Raw genomic sequence first — 18,789 nt, 5'->3', positions numbered from 1 at the left:
GGCAGTGTCAGGATGGCCGAGTGGTCATTCTACTTCCGGCCACCTGCGTGTACGGACGGTGAATCATGAGCTCCGGCGGAGCGGCGATTGCGGCCCAGGCTGGCCGCGGTAACAGGCTTAACGCAAACGATGATAAGGAATATCAGCTCATTTTGCCGCATCTGCCCACCGGACGTGTTGTTTTCAACACAGTTTTTTTGCACGGCGACGTACGAGTGCGACCCTTCAGGGTTGAAGATTTCCGGGACGCCCTGGCCAAGACTGGTACGCTCCCAGACGTGGTGGCCTTGGGGGCCTACCAAATAAACCATGTCTGGGCGGTGACCTTGAGCAGCTCTGAAGCAACCAAGCGGCTGCTAGCCTTCAAGGAGCTTCTAGTGAAAGGCCGACGGTGTATCATCATTGACCCGGAGGATCAACAGGTGAAGCTTCGGCTCCACTGGATGTTGCATGGCGTGGCGGATGAGGATATCAGAACTGCTTTTGGGGCTTTCGGTGAGGTGACCGAATTTACCCGTGAGCGGTGGCGCGTCCAGGGCGTTCACGAAAAGGGCTCAACAACGAGAGCCGTACTCCTGAAGTTGAAGCCAGGGATGAAGATAGACGACCTACCTCATCAGATAAGAGTTGCAGGGGAGTTGGCCCTTGTTGTGGTGCCTGGGCGGCCAATGCAGTGCCTGCGCTGCTGCGGGACCGGTCATGTGCGCCGGGAATGTAAAATTCCGCGGTGTTCGACATGTAAGCGTTTTGGCCACTCCGAGGAAGATTGCGTACGGACGTATGCAGTGGCCACTGCACCGACAGCGAGGGCGGACATGACGGAGCTCCAAATGGATGTCGCAGAGACAGAAGAGGCCGCAAAGGGGGTCGGAGAAGCTGAAAAGCTAACAGCAACTACAGGCATGTTAGTGCCCCCGGGGGGCGGTGACGAGATAATCAGTAGGCCAGACAAGGAAGTCACGCTACCGAACAACGGACCGTCAGAGGAAGAAAGGGTGAGCGATGCCGAGAGCTCAAAAACTGAACTTCCGGAGTCTGCGGGCCGACAGGAAACCCTTGAAAAGAGCAGCGGCCGAGCGACCAACGTCCAAGGCCCTGCGAAGCGTGCCCACGACGAGAGCACAAGTGAGTTAAGCAAGGCAGAGGCAGCTAGCAACGACGAGCCGCCGATAAAAACGCCAATAGGGAGGAGGGCGACCTTCAAACCAAGACCAAATGTCTCGACGGACAGGAGAGCTGCCGAAAAGCCGCCCCTGTCACAAGGTCTGCCAGTCCAACCTCATGGCTCTGGTGTCAACGAAAGCGTCTAGCGCCATGCTAGACGTGAGAGGTAAGCACCATGCTCTTGGCCTCTTTTCACTCTAAGAAAATGGCTTATGAACTGTCACTAAAGATTGCGACCCTTAACGTGAGAGGTCTAGCAGCGAAAAGGAAGCAGAGCCAAGTCCTGCGCCTTTTAAATGAAAATGACATCGATATACTTGGAGTTCAAGAGACAAAAGTCGAGGGTGAACAAGAGCCCGAGGGCATGGTGCAACGTTTCACGTCGCGGTTTTACGCAGTTGTCAGCCATGCAGTCGGTACTTCTGCTGGATGCGTCCTGTTTGTGAAGAAGTTGCCGGGTCTTGTAGTGCAGTCGCATGCTTCTTTTCAGTCGGGTCGGGGTGTGGTCTTCGATTTTAGTTTTTGCTCGGCTGAGTGGCGTGCTGTTTGTATATATGCACCTACTATAGTTGAGGAGAGGGCTGCTTTGTTTGATTTTGTTGAAGGGTATTTAAACACGGATAAGCAACTTGTCTTTCTGGGAGATTTCAATTGTGTACTGAGCTCCGGTGACAAAACTAGCCATCGTACATTTAGGGATCGTAGCACAGAGGTACTTTCGCGCTTGATTGACGAGTTTGCACTGGAAGACGTTGCAGAGTGTCTCACGAGCGAGCGACGGGTTCAGTATACTCATTTTCAGGGTGCTAGCCACGCCCGCCTTGACAGGATTTATGTGTCCGCAGAACTGGCCCCAAAATGCCAGGAGTATTATGTTTTGGCGGTAACGTACTCAGATCACTGCATGGTTCAGTGTACAATTGGAACAAGAAAGGGAGGTAGCGGTTTTAATTGGGAATTGTGGAAGTTAAATAATAAACTGCTGAATGACGAGCAATTCACGAGACTAGTAGAAGAAGAAATTGGTAAGATTTGTCAGGAGGACACCCACGAACTGGGTCAAGAATGGGAACTCTGTAAGCAACAAATTAAAATCAAAGCTATAGAAAAAGCCAGCTGCATACGGTTTCAAGAAAAACAAAATGACATGCATTTAAGATCTTTGCTAGATAAATTGTTAGCCCTGGAGTGTAACACGCCAGGGTTATACATGGACGACGTTAGAAAAATAAAGCAAAGACTTCAACTGAATGACGAAGACCGTTATCGCGGAGCACTGGTGCGTGCGAGAGCGGAAAAATTGGCCATGGATGAGACGCCGACAAAAAGATCGTTGGGAATAGAAAAAGCAAATGCAAGGCGAAATCACGTGGCAGAGGTAGATTGGGCAGGACGCACAGAAACCGATAACGAAGGAATCGCGAAAGCTTTCCGGGAGTATTATGAAGAGCTATTTTCGTCCCGAGAGGTTAATTTGGACCGTTTTAAAGAATCCTTTCTTGACGCAATGCCAAAAATTGATGAAGAACAAAAAGAAAGACTGGAGCGGCCAATAAGCGAGCAAGAAGTGCAGCAGGCAATAGAAAATTTAAACCCAGGGAAATCACCCGGGCCTGATGGCCTGAGTGCGGTTTTTTATAAAGCGTTCAAGAGACAGCTATCTCCTTTGTTGTGTGCCTTATTTAATGATGCGTATGAACTGAAGGCACTGCCTGCGTCTTTCGGATCGTCGCACACAGTACTTATTCCGAAAACTGACCAACCAGATAAGCTTAGGCAGTTGTCGTCTTACAGGCCCATAGCTCTGACAAACGTTGATTACAAGATTTATATGAAGGTACTTGCTGGCAGATTACAAACGGTTATATGCGAACTAGTGGGCCCTCACCAAACGTGCGGTATCAAAGGGCGATCTATCTTTCAGAACATTCACAAAGCGCGAAGTGTGCTTGAATGCTGCGATGCAACTCATGCATGTGTTGCGTTACTGCAGTTGGACTTGGAGAAAGCTTTTGATTGTGTGGCACATACTATTCTGTTCAGTATATTAGACTATGTTAATTTCGGCTCTGTTATTCGAGAGGGAGTGGCCTTGGCGTACCGTAACTGCACTACGAGATTAATTGTCAATAAGTCACTGGGGGCCCCCATCAACTACGACGTTCGGTGCGCCAAGGTTGCCCCCTCAGCCCTCTTTTGTTCGGCATTTATATTGAAACATTGTGTTTAAGCATCCTACAAAACAATGACATTGATGGTTTTCGACTGCAGGAGTCAGAAGTCAAATTGCTGGCTTACGCAGACGACGTTGCGGTTTTTTGTGTGAATAAGCAGAGTATAAAGAGGGCAGTGGATGTGGTAAAACATTTTAGCAAAGTCACAGGGAGTAAAGTTAACTGGGGTAAGTGCCTGGGATTTTGGCACGGAGAATGGCAGCTGACCCCCGACACTTTCGCTAATGTGTCGTGGGTTACAACGCCTGCAAAGTACTTGGGTGTGCCCTTGGAATTCTACAAGGAAAGCGAGCCATACTGGCTAGAGCAGGTCAGAGAAACCCGTGAAAAAGCGGAGAAATGGAAAAGCGCTCAATTATCAATATTTGGAAGAGCCGCAGTTTGCAACCTGTTTTTAATTAGTAAGTTATGGTATGTAATGCAAGTGTTGCATTGCTCCCGTGTAAATGTGCAAAAATTGCATCGAGTTTTTGCGGTGTTTGTTTGGGCCTCGAGTTGGGAGAGGTGCAGTCGGACAAATTTGTTCCGGCAGGTGAAGCATGGGGGGCTTGGTCTGGGTCATTTGTTTGTGCGACAGATTGTCAACCGGTTTATGTTTTTTAGGGATGCCAGTGATCCATTCCTGCGCACAGTGTGTCAACAAAGACTTGGTCGAGCGTTGCCTGATTTCGTAGTTTATACTCAATGTATGCCGGGCTCTGTTTTTGGATTCTTTAGGGAAATTGTTGTGAGCGTGAAATTCGTAAGCGCACGTTTTTCGAAAGAGTATTTAAGTAATGTTAGCAGGAGAACGTTATACAAGGATGTCTGTGAAATGGTGTTCCCGGTGTCCTTGTACCGAGCTTTATACTATGGAGGCACAGGAAGTAATGTATTAAAACGCGTAAAGAAAATGCAAGTTGCTACGGGAGCTAAAACGTTTTTCTTTATGCTACATACCGGTACTTTGTGTGTAAAATCATTTATGGAGGAAAAGGGTATGTTCCTACCGTGGGGGGCCCGATGTCTCATCTGCAAACAGCCAGAGACAATAGATCACGTATTTTTGCATTGCTGGGAGGGGGTATATTTGTGGGATGTTCTGCAAAGGACAATAAAAAAGCAGTTGCCACTTGATTCCCATGGCATTAGGTATTTACCATTGGATAAACATGATGATATGCCGTTAGACCAGGTTATGTTAATGTGCCTCCACAGTATATGGCGCGCACGAATGGCTGGTTATCACTGCGATCCAGATGCACGGCCAGCCCGCATGTATTTCCGCGAAAGTGTGCAGCGATGGCTCGAAGTGCTTAAATTGCAACCATGTGCTCCTGAGTGGCTGTCAAAGCTGGAACCTTTGACGGTGCTCAAGGAATTTTAACATGACAATGCCTGCCCCTCAGTGGGGGTTAGGCAACGCGAACTAGTTTTGTGTACATATATTATTCCTTTGTTCATGTTGTTCTGAGTTCCAGTGCGGTGTATTTGTGTCAAAGTCAGACAATAAAGAAAAAAAAAAAAAGGATGGCCGAGTGGTCTAAGGCGCCAGACTCAAGGTTAAATGCCTTGCCTACTAGTATGTGGGCTAAACGAGATTTCTGGTCCACGGATGTGGGCGTGGGTTCGAATCCCACTTCTGACACATTTTTTTCCTTCGTATAGTTCGCGCATGCAGTACGGTGCTTCACTTGAAATCTCTGTGGTGGCAGTGTCAGGATGGCCGAGTGGATTCCACTTCCGGCCACCGAGCGTGACGGACGTGCTATCATGAGCTCCGTTGGAGCGGCGTTAGCGGCTCAGCCGAGCCGCGGAAACAGGATTACTGTCCATGATAACGGGGAATACGAAGTAATGCTGCCCCACCTACCTACAGGTGGTATCGTTTTGAACACAGTATTTTTGCACGGCGACGTTCGGGCGCGGCCGTATAGGGTCGAGGACTACAGGGATGCCCTCGCCCGTTTGGTATTGCTCCCTGAGGTTGTAGCCCTGGGAGCATTCCAAATGAGTCACGTGTGGGCGGTTACGTTTAGAAGTTCAGAGGCCATGCAGAAAGTGCTCGCGGCTGAAAGCATTACCGTCAAGGAACGTCGGTGCATCATTATCGACCCCAACAAGCAGGAAGTACGAGTCAAGGTGCACTGGGTTCTCCATAATGTGACTGACGAAGATGTGCGGGTGGCCTTCCGACCATATGGTGAAGTGACGGAAACGTCGAAAGAGAGGTGGCGTGTTCAGGGCGTCACCGAAAAGGGGTCCACAACAAGGATGTTGAGCCTGAAACTGAACAAAGGTGTCACGGCTGAAGACATTCCCCACCAAATCCGTATCGCAGGTGAGCCAGCTCTTTTAGTAGTCGCAGGGAGGCCCCCCCCCCCCCTTTGCCTGCGATGTCAAGGGAAAGGCCACATTCGTCGCGACTGTCGAGTGCCTAGGTGCTCGCGTTGTCGGCGATTTGGGCATGATGAGAGCGAGTGTGTTCCCACGTACGCCAGCATGACGGGCCCGGCAAGGAACTGAGCTGGCTGAACATGTCATGGATGAGGTGGAGGCTGAGGAAGCGTCAAATGAAGCAGGGGTGTTGCCATCTGCTGCTGCAAAAGACCTGCAACCTTCAAGCGGTGAGGACACAGTGGCGACGACAGCCCCGCAGCATGAACTGCCTCAACTCGAACAGGAGGAGAAGAAAAATCAAGAGAAGACGCTTACTGTCGAATTGGAGGATACCTCAAAGAACGAACCAAGCACCGCACAAAATGTAAAAGATGCAACCATGGAAGACACCACTGTTTCGGCCACAAAACGCTCTCATCTTCAAGCGGTACAAGGCGACCAGCCAAGTGACGGTGCAGCAGCGGGGGAGCCGCCCACCAAAGCGACACCGACGCGGCGAGCGCCATTTAAACCAAGGCCAACTATTCCGCCTGATAGAAGAACAGCAGAAGCGACGCCGAAATAGCGCTGCTTCTGTGGTAACTTTGTCCTTTTCGGATGCCGGAGCAACTTGCGCGACACTTGACTACGCATGGAGGACGACCCAGAAGAAGCGCGTCGAGCCTCTAGTAAAGGCTGGCACAGCGTGGACACAAGTGTTAATCCGCTGAGCACGGAAACCGCTGCCGCGACATGGTGCCCTGAGGTGAGCACTGCACGATTTGTGTGTTCCTCCAGAGATAAGGGAATAATAATGCATATACCATTGCGCATAGCGACGTTGAATGTCAGGGGGCTGGCAGCGTTCAAGCGTCAGCGTGAAGTCAGCCGAATTTTCTTAGAAAATGATTTGGACATTATCGCTGTGCAAGAAACCAAAATTGAGAGTGAGGAACATACAGATCGAATGGTTGCCAATTTTCGGTCGCGATACAATGTGTGTATATGTCATGCTGTTGGAAGGTCGGGTGGTTGCGCCTTATTTGTGAGAAACAGTCTGGGCATTGTGGAGAAAAATGTCGTAGCATCCGAAGAAGGCCGGTTACTGGTTGTTGACTTTGTACTGTCTGGTAGTGCTTGGCGTGTTATATGTGTGTATGCACCTAACAATCAGACTGAGCGTGTTGTTTTTTTGAGAAGGTTGAAGTGTTCTTAAATTGTGCGAAAAGTGTTATTATTATGGGTGACTTCAACTGTGTCTGCTTAACAGAAGATCGAGTACCCAAGTCCCCGATCCGCGATCAGAGCGCTCGGTTGCTGAACTCACTAATTCAAGGCTATAATATGGAAGACCTTGGCAGGGTACTGTCCCAAGGCTTACATCCCGGTTTTACGCATTTCCAACGCGGCAGTAATGCGAGACTAGACAGAGTGTACGCCAGCTTGCAAATTGTCACAGCATGTGAAAAATACGATCTAAAGCACCTCTCGTTCAGCGATCACAGTCTTGTTATGGTTACGTTTGGTAACAAGCCCAAAAAGTCACGGTTTAGTTGGGACCTCTGGAAGCTTAACGTAAAACTTCTAGAGGATGAAGAATTCATTGTGCGAATTAAAGAAGAGATAGCTAAAATGCCCTCGACTCGCTCATGGAGCTACGCAGCAAAGTGGGAATCATTTAAGAACGACGTCAAGGTGATTGCGATAGAACGAGGAACAATACTTCATCAAAGATGTCAAAAAATGGAGAAAGAATTGCAGTGCAATTTGGATTTCATTATGTGTATGGAAACAGCAGCGCCTGGCATGTACATAAACAAAATCCGAGAAATAATGAACCAGCTAGAAGCTCTGGAGACAGACAAGTACAGAGCGGCAGTGATAAGAGCGCGGGCCGAAAAGTTTGGGCAGGTGAAGCACCGAACAAACGTGCGTTGTGCGATGAAAGGCGGTATGCAACTCAGAAAGAAATCCGGCAGATTCGGTACCACAATGAGATTACCAGCGACAAGAAGGAAATTGAGCAGGCCTTTGTGGAATATTATACAGAACTGGTAGGGAATAAAAGAACGAGGTGCGAACTGCGTGATGAATTTTTATTGCTAGTGCCCAGATTAGATGAGCCCACTGTTGCTCGCCTAGAACAACCCATCAGCATTGGTGAAGTTGAAAGCGCAATTGACGAGCTAGTCCTTGGGGAGACGCCAGGGCCCGACGGCCTCGGGGCCGCTTTTTATAAGACTTTTCGAGATGAAATTAGCCCAGCTTTACATGCGGTGATCACGGAAGCCTACAAAGAAAAACAAATGCCGCTGTCTTTTCGTACTGGTCACGTAGTGCTAATCCCCAAAACGGATGACCAAAGGAAACTGCAGTCGGTAGGGTCTTATCGCCCGATTACGCTGACCAATACCGACTACAAGATATTCATGAAGGTTCTGGCCAAGCGCCTGCAAAGTGTGATCATGCAACTCGTTGGACCGCACCAAACCTGCGGAATAAAAGGGCGCAGTATATGCACAAATGTTCATGTTGCGCGCAGTATTCTGGAATGTTGTGATGACTTTGCTGGGCGAGTAGCAATGATCCAACTGGACCTGGCAAAGGCATTCGATCGGGTATCGCATGAAGTTCTGTACAGCGTGCTCGAACATGCAAATGTAGGATGTGTCATTCTTCATGGTCTAAAAATGGTTTATGACAATTGCACCTTTCCAATCATTGTTAACAAAAGCTTAAGCGAAACTGTCCCCGTGCGGTCTTCTGTAAGACAAGGTTGCCCACTCTCTCCTTTACTTTTCGCTCTGTACCTGGAGCCATTTTGTCTTAAACTGATCAACTCCGAACTAATTAACGGTGTTCGTATTGAGTCGTCCCAGGTGAAAGTCCTTGCCTATGCGGATGATATTGCGGTGTTTTGTAGCGACCGAAAAAGTGTTCAAGAAGCAATTTTCGTTGCCAAAAAATTTTGGAAACAGACAGGCGCTGAGATTAACTGGGACAAAAGTGTCGGCTTCTGGCACGGAAATTGGGAAATTGCGCCGAGGTCTTTTGCCAACCTCCAGTGGACAACCGTTCCGTCGAAGTACTTGGGAGTGCCACTGCAATATTATAACAGGAGCGCCGATTACTGGAATGACGTGATGCCCGAAGTGAAGGAGAAAGCAGGGGCATTTCAAGGTAGAGAATTATCCATGTTTGCGAGGGCATACGTTTGCAATATTTTTCTCATCTCCAAATTGTGGTATGTTTTGCAGTTTCTTTCTATGTCAGGCGTATATGTGCAAAAAATGCACAGAGTGTTTGCTGTATTCATCTGGGCGTCCAACTGGGAAAGGACAAAACGAACCAATTTATTTCGATCAGTTCGAGATGGTGGTGTCGGTCTCTCACATTTGTTTGTTCGGCAACTCGTCTCCCGTTTTATGTTTTTCAGGGATCAAAGTGAGACCTTCTTACGTTCAATGATGCAAGTGCGCCTAGCAAATGCTCTTCCAGATTTTATTGTGTCTACTGCAGGGTTGCCAATATGCGGGTTGAAGGGATATTTAAAGGAGATTGTTGACTCTGTCTATATACTGAAGGTTCGATTCTCGATAGAATATCTAAGTCTGGTGAACAAGAAAAAATTGTATAGTGACTTAATAGATGTCATGATGCCAGTTCCCTTGTACCGAATGATAAACAATGGAGGCCGAGGGCAAGATGTTTTACAAGGAGTTAAAAAGATGCCGATCAAAGCAAGTACGAAGTCGTTCTTTTTCAAACTGCACACTAGCACGCTTCCCGTTAAGACCTGGCTAGCTGACAAAGGAATATTTGTACCCTGGACCACAAACTGTTTATTATGTAAAAAGCCTGAAAACATCGAGCACGTGTTCATTGAATGCTCGGACCCGGTATTTTATTGGGATATTCTCCAACGTACCATAAAAAAGGATTTGCCCATAACACCTATAGGAATACGCTATCTACCAACAGACAATGATCACACAGGTATTCCCTACGACATGATAATGCTGCTCGGCCTCCATAGTTTATAGAAGACACGAATGGCAGTCAGGAATGCAGATGTCAATGTGCTGTCGGTCAGAGAAAACTTTGTTGAAAGTGTGTGCTATGTACGTGAAGTTTATCGGGCGCAGGTTGAGCCACCTTCATGGCTGAATGTTTTGGATGAACTGACCCAGTTCAGGAGATTTTAATGTATCACTTCAGCCAAAGCAGGCTGAAGTGTTTTTTTTTATTACAATGTATTTCATTTGTCTCAATAACCAGGTAAATAAAAAAAAAATCAGGATGGCCGAGTGGTCTAATGCGCCAGACTCAAGGTTAAATGCCTTGCCTACTAGTATGTGAGCTAAACGAGATTTCTGGTCCACGGATGTGGGCGTGGGTTCGAATCCCACTTCAGACACATTTTTTTTTCCTTCGTATAGTTCGCGCATGCAGTACGGTGCTTCACTTGAAATCTTTCTGGTGGCAGTGTCAGGATGGCCGAGTGGTCTAAGGCGCCAGACTCAAGGTTAAATGCCTTGCCTACTAGTATGTGGGCTAAACGAGATTTCTGGTCCACGGATGTGGGCGTGGGTTCGAATCCCACTTCTGACACATTTTTTTCCTTCGTATAGTTCGCGCATGCAGTACGGTGCTTCACTTGAAATCTCTCTGGTGGCAGTGTCAGGATGGCCGAGTGGGGGATTCCACTTCCGGCCACCGAGCGTGACGGACGTGTTATCATGAGCTCCGGTGGAGCGGTGTCAGCGGCCCGGGAGGGCCGCGGAAACAGGTTTTTTGCTGGTGATGCCCAGGATTATCAAGTTGTGCTGCCGCAATTGCCAACAGGTGCGTGCGTTTTGAATACCGTCTTTCTTCACGGCGATTTGAAAGCCAGGCCTTTTCGTGTGGAAGATTTTCGCGACACGCTGGTCCGTCTCGGAATGCTCCCTGAGGTGCTAGCTTTGGGGGCGTTCCAGATGAACCATGTGTGGGCGGTCACCTTTAACAGCCCAGAAGCGACAAGGAAAATTTTGGAAGCTAGCGAGGTTCAAGTGAAAGGAAAACGGTGCCTTGTAATCGACCCGGCTAACCAGGACGTGCGGCTGAAGCTCTACTGGGTGCTTCATAACGTCCCTGACGAAGATATTCGTGTGGCACTAGCCCCATACGGCAAAGTAACTGACCTGTCTCGGGATTGCTGGCGCGTTCAGGGTATGGCAGACAAAGGTTCCTCTACCCGCACTGTAGGCCTCAAGGTAAAGCCCGGTGTGACACTGGAGGACTTGCCTCACCAAATACGCATTTCTGGAAGTACGGCACTACTAGTCGCACCGGGGCGCCCGCCGTTATGTCTGAGATGCAATAGCCGAGGGCACATCAGGAGGGAGTGTAAAGTGCCTCGCTGTGCCATGTGCAAGCGATACGGCCATGAAGAAGCTATGTGCTCTAGGTCGTATGCCAATGTAGCAGGTATCAGAGCGGGCAACGAAGTCCAGGAAGAACATCTCATGGACCAAGTGGACGCAGAGGAAGCAGCTGGTGGAGGGGGCGTGCCACCTACTGCAGACAAGGATGCCGCACTTGCTTCTGAAACAGAGGGACCAGTTAATGTGCAAACAAAGAGTATATCGGAAGCTTCTCCTGCGGCGGAAAACGCTGCGGACGAGAATGGTGGAAATAGGAGCGAAGCTCCTTGTGCATTGCCTGGGAAAACTCAGGAAAGAGAAGACGCCGTGATGTCAACCATGCCTACAGCAACGAAACGACTTCACGCCGACAGCAGCAACGATTCACACGGCAAAGGACACGAACCCAACGAGGAGCCACCAGTGAAAGCTCTGAACAACCGAAGGCCGTCTTTGAGAGTGGCACCCAAAATTCCGCCCGAGCCGAGACCCGAGCGAAAACCGTCGGTGATGCCACCGACGTGATCCCCAGCCAAGTGAGTGTCGGAGCAGCCAACGAGCGATGGCTAAGGCAGGGACAGCTTCTCGCGGCGATTTAAAAAACGCCGTGTCTGTGAACTGTAGGCTGCAAAAGACTGTGCAAGGGGGAGAAAATGAGATTTCGATCCGGGGCTCCAAAGTCGAAGGTAACACCATGCGGTTCGGGAGCTCCTTGAGAAAAAAATGGCAGTGAGCATAGAAACAAGTTTGCATGTGGCCACGCTGAATGTGCGCGGCTTGTCCACTCGGAGAAGACAATATCAACTAAGTCGGCTTTTCATGGAAAACAACCTCGACGTCATTGCTATTCAAGAGACAAAAGTTGAAAGTGAGGAAGCAACAAACCGCATGGTGGAACCTTTCAGAGCACATTATAATGTGTGCGTTTCGCACGCTGCTGGCACAGCGGGTGCCTGTGGCCGTTTTGTTAAGAAGTCCTTGGAAGCAACCATTGAAAGTGTTTATACTTGTGGCAGTGGCCGTCTAATAGTGTGTGACTTTATACTGCAAAGAAACAAGTTTAGAGTCATTTGTTTATACGCTCCAAATAAGGAGGGTGAACGCAAAATGTTTTTCGAGTCAGTTGAGCGCCACCTAAACACAGATGAAATGATCATCGTAATGATGGGTGATTTTAATTGTGTGTGCCGATCCGAAGACCGAACTAGGCAGGCGCCTGTTCGAGATGCGAGTTCGTTGTTTTTGAACGAGCTGGTTCACGACCGCGGACTAGAAGATGTAGGGTTATTTATGTCGAATTCAACATCACAATGGTTTACCCATCACCAGCGAGGCAGCCTCGCCAGACTGGATCGAATTTATGTATCTGCAAAAGTAGTACCTGTGTGCACCAAGTATGGTGTTAAAAACGTTTCTTTCAGTGACCACAGTTTGGTAATGGTGATACTGGGTCCGAGAAAACCGCCCAAATTCAACTGGGATCTGTGGAAATTCAACGTACAGATTCTCGAGGATGAATCATTTGTTAAAAAAATTCAAAGAAAAATTGACGACTTGCTTGTTCGTTGGCAGGAAAGCTACAGTGAGGCATGGGAACTGTTTAAACAAGAGGCGAAAATGATTGCGATCGAAAGTGCCGGTGTAATGAGTAAAAACAAAAGGAAGAAAGAAAATGAACTGCGAACTAAGTTGGATTTTTATTTAAGCGTCGAAGCATCGTCGCCAGGGCGATTCAGTAAGGAAATCAAGGAAGTAAAGAGCGAATTATAAATAATCGACGTAGACAGATACAGGGGAGCGGTAATCCGTGCGCGCGCAGAAACTCTGTACATGGGTGAAACTCCAACAAGACGGTCCTTATCGGACGAAATAAGTTATCGTACGCGCAACGAAATAAGAGCGATAACGTTCGGGGACAAGGTTGTGCGAGATAACCATGCGATACAACGCGCTTTTGTGGATTATTACTGTGAATTACTTGGTCGGGAGCAACAACTGGAAGAAGGGTTTGAAACGCATTTCTTAATGCTCATGCCGCAAATAGATGATGAGATGAAAGCAAGTTTAGAAGCGCCAATTACCGTTACAGAAGTAGTGTGTGCAATAGACGAATTAAACTCAGGCAAAGCGCCGGGACCTGACGGGTTCGGCGCCGAGTTTTATAAAGCGTTTAAAGACGAGTTCGCTATAGTCCTACACCACGTAATAGAAGAAGCATACAGCATAAGGCAATTGCCTCCGTCTTTTAGGCACAGTCATATGGTGCTGTTTCCCAAATCGGACGATCCTACTACGCTGTTGTCAGTACGAGCATACCGACCGATAACGCTTGCAAATACAGACTATAAGATCTTTGCGAAAATAGTAGGCAAAAGACTCCAACGCGCAATACAGAGGTTGGTAGGGACACACCAAACGTGTGGTATCAGGGGGCGTTCAATTCAAACAAACATCCACGTGACTAGAACTATCCTAGAGTGTTGTGAAGCGTACTGTGAGAGGGTAGCAATGATACAGTTAGACTTAGAGAAAGCGTTCGATAAAGTCGCTCACAAAATCCTGTTCAGTATCTTGCAACATGTGAACGTCGGGAAGGTACTAATAGAAGGAATTAAGTTATGCTATACTAACATGTCCACCAGGATTGTAGTCAATAAGGCATTAACCACTCCATTTCAAGTAAAATCATCTGTTAAGCAAGGGTGTCCCTTGTCGCCTTTACTATTTGCCTTGTTTTTGGAGCCCTTTTGTTTAAGCATTATAACCAACAATGCTATCACCGGTTATCGATTTTCCTCAAGTGAAGTTAAGCTTTTAGCATACGCGGACGACATAGCTGTATTCTGCACTGATGAGACCAGTATCACTAACGCGGTAAGCGCAGCAACAAAGTTCTGCAGGATGACGGGAAGCAGCATTAACTGGGAAAAATCTATAGGAATCTGGCATGGGGAATGGGGTCCCACGCGAGTACGTTTTGAAAACATGAAATGGTCACGCTCGCCAACGAAGTATCTCGGTGTACCCCTACAACACTATAAAGACACGTCGGAATATTGGAAACTGGAAGCAGAGCAGCTCAAAGAAAAAACCGCGAAGTTTGGTGGGCGGCACCTATCCATCTTCGCGAGGTCAACTGTTTGTAACCTGTTTCTCGTAGCGAGAATTTGGTATGTTCTGCAAGTCATGTGTGCATCGAGAGGGAGCATACAAAAGCTACATAGGGTGTTCGCAGTATTTATATGGAGGTCGACATGGGAGCGCACAAGCCGCACGAACCTTTTTCGTACAGTAAAAGGGGGCGGACTGGGTTTGGCTCACTTGTTCTTGAAACAAGTGGTTTCGAGGTTTTTGTTCGTGCGAGACCAAGGGGATGCCTTTTTAAGGACTGTGATTCAAACCCGACTGTGTGATCATGTGCCATCTTTTGTTGTGTCTTCAACTCGTGTTAAGGGATCAAGTGTGCGCGGATTTCTTCGAGAGGTTATTGGGTCCTTTCAATTTCTCGAAGCACGATTTTCAGTAAAATACCTGGGTGACGTAACCCGAAGGCAATTGTACAAGGATGTTGTTGATGTATGCATGCCACAGCCAATGTATCGCTTGATGTATCCAAAAGGTAAAGGTGAAGATGTATTGAAGAGAGTGAAGCGGATGCCAGTTCGACCTTCGGTAAAAAGCTTTTTTTTTCAAGTACACACTGCAACTCTACCAGTGAAACCATGGCTCGAGCAGAAAGGTATTTTTGTTCCGTGGACAGTAAACTGTTTCCATTGTAGAAGACCAGAGACAATTGATCATATTTTTCGTGAGTGTTCTGATGCTGTTTTTCTGTGGGACATACTACAACGCACTTTAAAAAAGGACTTACCGCTAACACCATATGGCATCTGCTTTCTCCCTACATCAAACGATGGAGGGGTGCCGCATGATATGATAATGTTACTATGCATGCACGGCATATGGCGCACTCGGATGGCGGTACATCATGCAGATCTAAACCCCAGGCCCGCCAGAGAGTACTTTATGGAAAGTGTACTGTACATTCGTGAAGTATGTAAATCGAGAACAGACGCACCAGAATGGTTGCCGGTGTTAGATGACCTTGTTAACTTGAAGCGTTTTTAAACACATGTGCTAGCCAAAGGTTGGCAAGCGCTTTTAACTACGATTGTGTGTATATGTAAACATGTATTGTATTGGCCGCAGATTAGGCAAAAAAAAAGAAAAAAGGGATAGCCGAGTGGTCTAAGGCGCCAGAATCAAGGTTAAATGCCTTGCCTACTAGTATGTGGGCTAAACGAGATTTCTGGTCCACGGATGTGGGCGTGGGTTCGAATCCCACTTCTGACACATTTTTTTCCTTCGTATAGTTCGCGCATGCAGTACGGTGCTTCACTTGAAATCTCTCTGGTGGCAGTGTCAGGATGGCCGAGTGGTCTAAGGCGCCAGACTCAAGGTTAAATGCCTTGCCTACTAGTATGTGGGCTAAACGAGATTTCTGGTCCACGGATGTGGGCGTGGGTTCGAATCCCACTTCTGACACATTTTTTTCCTTCGTATAGTTCGCGCATGCAGTACGGTGCTTCACTTGAAATCTCTCTGGTGGCAGTGTCAGGATGGCCGAGTGGTCTAAGGCGCCAGACTCAAGGTTAAATGCCTTGCCTACTAGTATGTGGGCTAAACGAGATTTCTGGTCCACGGATGTGGGCGTGGGTTCGAATCCCACTTCTGACACATTTTTTTCCTTCGTATAGTTCGCGCATGCAGTACGGTGCTTCACTTGAAATCTCTCTGGTGGCAGTGTCAGGATGGCCGAGTGGTCTAAGGCGCCAGACTCAAGGTTAAATGCCTTGCCTACTAGTATGTGGGCTAAACGAGATTTCTGGTCCACGGATGTGGGCGTGGGTTCGAATCCCACTTCTGACACATTTTTTTCCTTCGTATAGTTCGCGCATGCAGTACGGTGCTTCACTTGAAATCTCTCTGGTGGCAGTGTCAGGATGGCCGAGTGGTCTAAGGCGCCAGACTCAAGGTTAAATGCCTTGCCTACTAGTATGTGGGCTAAACGAGATTTCTGGTCCACGGATGTGGGCGTGGGTTCGAATCCCACTTCTGACACATTTTTTTCCTTCGTATAGTTCGCGCATGCAGTACGGTGCTTCACTTGAAATCTCTCTGGTGGCAGTGTCAGGATGACCGAGTGGGGATTCTGCTTCCGGCCACGCCAGTGAACGGACGCAGGATGCAGGGCTCCTCAGGAGCGGCTTCAGCGGCCATGTCAGGCCGCGGTAACAGGACTGCTGAAAAGGACAACACTTACCAGGTCGTTTTGCCTGCACTTCCAACAGGTCGGTTTGTTTTGAATATCGTTCTTTTGCACGCCGATATCAGGGCCCGCCCGTACCGGGTGGAAGATTTCCGGGATGCTTTAGCACAACACTCGCTAATCCCCGATGTTATCGCTATAGGGGCGTATCGGATGAGCCACGTCTGGGCCGTCACTGTCAAGGATACTGAAGCCGTCAACAAGATTGTCAGTGTAGGTGAGCTGTCTGTGAAAAACGGTCGCTGCTTGGTGATTGACCCGGCGAACCAGGACGTGCGACTCAAACTTCACTGGCTACTTCACAACGTGCCAGATGAAGATGTTCGTGCTGCATTTGCGCCGTACGGAAAGGTGTCAGACGTTTCCCGGGAGCGCTGGCGTGTTAAAGGTATGCTGGAAAAGGGCTCTACAACTAGACTCGTCACGCTGAAGCTGAAAGCTGGCATGAAGCTCGACGACCTGCCGCATCAGCTGAATGTTAGCGGTGAGCTCGCGCTCGTCATTGTGCCAGGCAGACCCCCGTTGTGCCTACGCTGCCGGAGTACGGGTCACATCCGCAAAGAGTGCCGGGTTCCTCGCTGCGGAAACTGCCGACGGTTCGGGCATGAAGACAACCAGTGTGCACGAACCTACGCTAGCATTGCCGGACCTGGGACCAGTGAAGACTCGTCCGAGTTAATTATGGACGAGGCGGATGCGGAGGAGGCTGCTGACATTAGAGGTCAGTCAACGAAACAGGACGCGCCTTCCATGACGGATTTAACAAAGGATAAGGTGACGGTCTCAAATGAAAAGAATGAACCTCGGCATGTCTTGAACGCTCCATCCCAGGACCATGAAAGCGAGTCAAAGGAACGGTCAGAAGACTTAACCAAATTTTCTGACGCTGAGGATCATCTCAGTACTGCGCCTTCCTGTACTGATGCCATGGAGGTTGGGCCGGAGACAGCAGCCTTAATTGCCGCGAAACGTCCGCATGAGGAAAGCGTCGAGGAGACTCAGCTGCCAGGCGGTGTTTGTGGTGAGCCGCCGCCGAAAACTTCTGGCATCCGAAGAGCCACGTTAAGACCGAAGCCGAACTTCTCGGCCGACACGCGGCAGGCGGGGAAACCGCCTCCGTAGTTTTTGTGGTGACCTGAAAGATTTGTGGGTCGGCTGCCTACCGACCAGCGTCACGAACCTTCTACAACCAAGTGGTGCGTGTGTTAGCAAAAATGAAACAATGGGCTTGGACTTCGTTTGAATGCATCCCGACATTCTGCTGGCAGGACATTACATGCATGCATACGCCGCTCTTTGTCAGAAGCGGAGGCCACGCAACCATGAAGGTAGGCACCATGCCGGTACTGGCCTCTCTCTAGTACATGACTCTCAAGCTTAATTCGCCGTTACACGTAGCTACTTTGAATGTTAGAGGACTGGGAGCGAGAAGGCGACAATGCCAGCTCAGTCGCCTCCTTGTGGATAATGATATAGATATAGCAGCTGTGCAAGAGTCAAAGATTGAGAGCCAAGAAAGCACTGACCGTATGGTGGCTTCTTTTCAAACAATCTTTTATGTGTGTGTATGCCATTCTGTTGGTGTATCGTCTGGATGCCTTTTATTTATACGTAACACGCTGGGAGTAAGCGTAGAGTCCGTTTTTGCCTGTCCAAGTGGTCGGCTTTTGGTTACCGATTTTACTTACTCTAATTTATGCTGGCGTGTTGTGTGCGTGTATGCTCCCAATTCAGGGCGTGAGCGTGAATTGTTTTTTCAGTCTATTGAGTTGTGGTTGAAGGTCGACAAAATCTTGCTTGTACTTGGTGACTACAACTGTGTGTGCGCTGCTGTGGGCCGAGCGGCCAAGTGTAAACCTCGAAGAGACAGAAGCTCCGTGCTGTTGAATGCACTTGTGCATGAGTATAGCCTTGAGGATGTTGGTAGTGTGTTCTCCACTGGAAACCAGCCAGAGTTCACGCACTTTCAGCGAGATAGCCATGCCAGATTGGACAGGGTGTATGCCTCGGTAGATCTTGTTTCCCTATGTACTGCATATGAGGTCAAACCTGTGTCTTTCAGCGATCATTGTCTCGTGAGTGCAGTGTTTGGTCGCAAAGGAAGGAAATCGCGCTTTAACTGGTACGTATAGAAACTGAATGCCAAACTTCTTGCCGATGAAGAGTTCCATACTGAAGTTAAGACAGAGTTTGAAAATCGTCTTGCTATGCGACCAGTAAGTTTTGCAGCGGAATGGGACAGCTTCAAAGAGTGGGTCAAATTTAAAGCAATAGAAAAGAGTAGTAAGCTGCGGTACAA

The 18,789-nt window shown here is 48.5% G+C and overlaps 1 protein-coding gene, 5 non-coding genes and 2 pseudogenes across 6 annotated transcripts; all 8 read left to right on the top strand.

The window, feature by feature from the left end:
• The first annotated feature begins 5,099 nt into the window (after window positions 1–5,099).
• On the top strand, window positions 5,100–6,342 carry LOC146193715 (uncharacterized; annotated as a pseudogene).
• A 2,356-nt stretch (window positions 6,343–8,698) lies between these two features.
• LOC146193714 (uncharacterized) lies at window positions 8,699–10,044 on the top strand (annotated as a pseudogene).
• Window positions 10,045–10,243: 199 nt separating this feature from the next.
• Window positions 10,244–10,367, top strand: TRNAL-CAA (transfer RNA leucine (anticodon CAA)). The gene is made up of 2 exons: window positions 10,244–10,281; window positions 10,322–10,367. It is a non-coding gene; the product is annotated as a tRNA-Leu (tRNA).
• A 128-nt stretch (window positions 10,368–10,495) lies between these two features.
• LOC146193708 (uncharacterized) lies at window positions 10,496–18,161 on the top strand. The gene is made up of 2 exons (XM_084602809.1): window positions 10,496–11,011; window positions 16,923–18,161. The coding sequence occupies exons 1-2, from the start codon at window positions 10,496–10,498 to the stop codon at window positions 17,610–17,612; spliced, it is 1,206 nt and encodes a 401-aa protein (XP_084458935.1). The 3' UTR covers window positions 17,613–18,161.
• TRNAL-CAA (transfer RNA leucine (anticodon CAA)) lies at window positions 15,583–15,706 on the top strand. The gene is made up of 2 exons: window positions 15,583–15,620; window positions 15,661–15,706. It is a non-coding gene; the product is annotated as a tRNA-Leu (tRNA).
• Window positions 15,775–15,898, top strand: TRNAL-CAA (transfer RNA leucine (anticodon CAA)). Its single transcript has 2 exons — window positions 15,775–15,812; window positions 15,853–15,898. It is a non-coding gene; the product is annotated as a tRNA-Leu (tRNA).
• On the top strand, window positions 15,967–16,090 carry TRNAL-CAA (transfer RNA leucine (anticodon CAA)). Its single transcript has 2 exons — window positions 15,967–16,004; window positions 16,045–16,090. It is a non-coding gene; the product is annotated as a tRNA-Leu (tRNA).
• TRNAL-CAA (transfer RNA leucine (anticodon CAA)) lies at window positions 16,159–16,282 on the top strand. The gene is made up of 2 exons: window positions 16,159–16,196; window positions 16,237–16,282. It is a non-coding gene; the product is annotated as a tRNA-Leu (tRNA).
• Window positions 18,162–18,789: the final 628 nt, after the last annotated feature.

This window comes from Amblyomma maculatum, chromosome 4 (assembly GCF_055883805.1).
Source record: "Amblyomma maculatum isolate TAMU_Amacu chromosome 4, ASM5588380v1, whole genome shotgun sequence".
Taxonomy (NCBI): Eukaryota; Metazoa; Arthropoda; class Arachnida; order Ixodida; family Ixodidae; genus Amblyomma; species Amblyomma maculatum.
Note: the sequence above shows the minus strand (reverse complement) of the source record. Positions and strands in the feature narration are given on the sequence as shown.

Bases quoted from the DNA above. Each gene is read 5' to 3' on its own strand.
- LOC146193708 (XM_084602809.1), top strand. From the start codon at position 10,496: ATGAGCTCCGGTGGAGCGGTGTCAGCGGCCCGGGAGGGCCGCGGAAAC. The intron at 11,012-16,922 runs GTAAAGCCCGGT...GTCACGCTGAAG, and splicing joins CCCGCACTGTAGGCCTCAAG to CTGAAAGCTGGCATGAAGCT.